Raw genomic sequence first — 1452 nt, forward strand, 5'->3', positions numbered from 1 at the left:
ATTCTTCTGATCTGGTTTTGAAACATTCTTCTGATCTGGTTTTGAAACATTCTTCTGATCTGGTGTGAAACATTCTTCTGATCTGGTGTGAAACATTCTTCTGATCTGGTTTTGAAACATTCTTTTGATCTGATGTGAAACATTCTTTTCTACCAAGTTCACAACACTTGCCAGGACAATGATATATTGAAAGGATGAACATTTTTTGCATATTATCTAAGTACACACTATTCAGTTAGGTTGCATACACTTCTGAGACGACTGTCTCATCGAATAAAAACCTTTCCATAAGGTAGCACCCATGATTCAGCTAAGTCTTACTGTAGTGGAGTGGCTGTCGTTTAGAGCCCTTGAGTCTGTGATATGTTGGATTTGACATCAAGGTCACAACACCATTAAATATACACTGTACACAACACAGTCGTCACATGGTCACTAGACAAGGAATCCATCCGACATCTGAGCCCTGAGCATCTGCACACTGTTGAGTAGTTTCTTCTGGTGTCCAGCTAAGGTCACACCCAGAGTGGTCAAGTTCTTACGAGTTAATCCTGCTGCTGCTTCCATTGTACTTACACCAGCATGATCAAAGTTCTCCAGATATCGACCCATCTTCAGGCTGTTCAACCACTCTGACACTGATTTAAACTGCATCATGTCGGGTGCACGAGGATCCAATGGATTTTGATTTCTGAGATCACCAAAATAAATCTCGTGATTCTTAATTCGACTTAGTAAAAAAAGCTGATAATTAAACATATTTTTGAATAAAGTCTTCATTACATACTTAACAAACTTACCATCACACAGTATACTTAACATTCATGCTGTATCTCTTAACAGACTTAACAACCACACTGTATCTCTTAATAGTCTTAACATTCACACTGTGTCCCTTGACAGTCTTAACATTCACAGTGTCCTTTGACAGTCTTAACATTCACACTGTGTCCCTTGACAGTCTTAACATTCACACTGTGTCCCTTGACAATCTTAATTCCCATACTGTATCCCTTAATAGTCTTAACACCCACAATGTGTCCCCTGACATTCTTAACTCTTACACTGTGTCCCTTGACAGTCTTAACACTCACACTGTGTCCCTTGACAGTCTTAGCACTCACACTGTGTCCCTTGACAGTCTTAGCACCCACACTGTATCCCCTGACATTCTCAATTCCCATACTGTATCCCTTCATAGTCTTAATAACCACACTGTGTCCCCTGACATTCTTAACTCTTACACTGTATCCCTTGACAGCCTTAGCACCCACACTGTATCCCCTGACATTCTTAATTCCCATACTGTATCCCTTAATAGTCTTAATACCCACACTGTGTCCCCTGACATTCTTAACTCTTACACTGTATCCCTTGACAGCCTTAGCACCCACACTGTATCCCCTGACATTCTTAATTCCCATACTGTATCCCTTAATAGTCTTAACACCC

The 1452-nt window shown here is 40.3% G+C and overlaps 1 protein-coding gene across 1 annotated transcript in view; it reads right to left on the minus strand.

The window, feature by feature from the left end:
- Positions 1-6: 6 nt before the first annotated feature.
- The window catches only part of LOC106477039 (ephrin type-A receptor 4-like), a gene marked incomplete at its 5' end in the record, with an annotated part of 4400 nt that continues 2954 nt past the window's right edge, over positions 7-1452 (minus strand). Inside the window, one exon of the mRNA XM_022380751.1 lies at positions 7-691. Coding sequence (XP_022236459.1) covers positions 436-691 — 256 coding nt within the window. The remainder of the gene's footprint in view (positions 692-1452) is intronic.

This window comes from Limulus polyphemus, unplaced genomic scaffold (assembly GCF_000517525.1).
Source record: "Limulus polyphemus unplaced genomic scaffold, Limulus_polyphemus-2.1.2 Scaffold12602, whole genome shotgun sequence".
Classification (NCBI taxonomy): domain Eukaryota; kingdom Metazoa; phylum Arthropoda; class Merostomata; order Xiphosura; family Limulidae; genus Limulus; species Limulus polyphemus.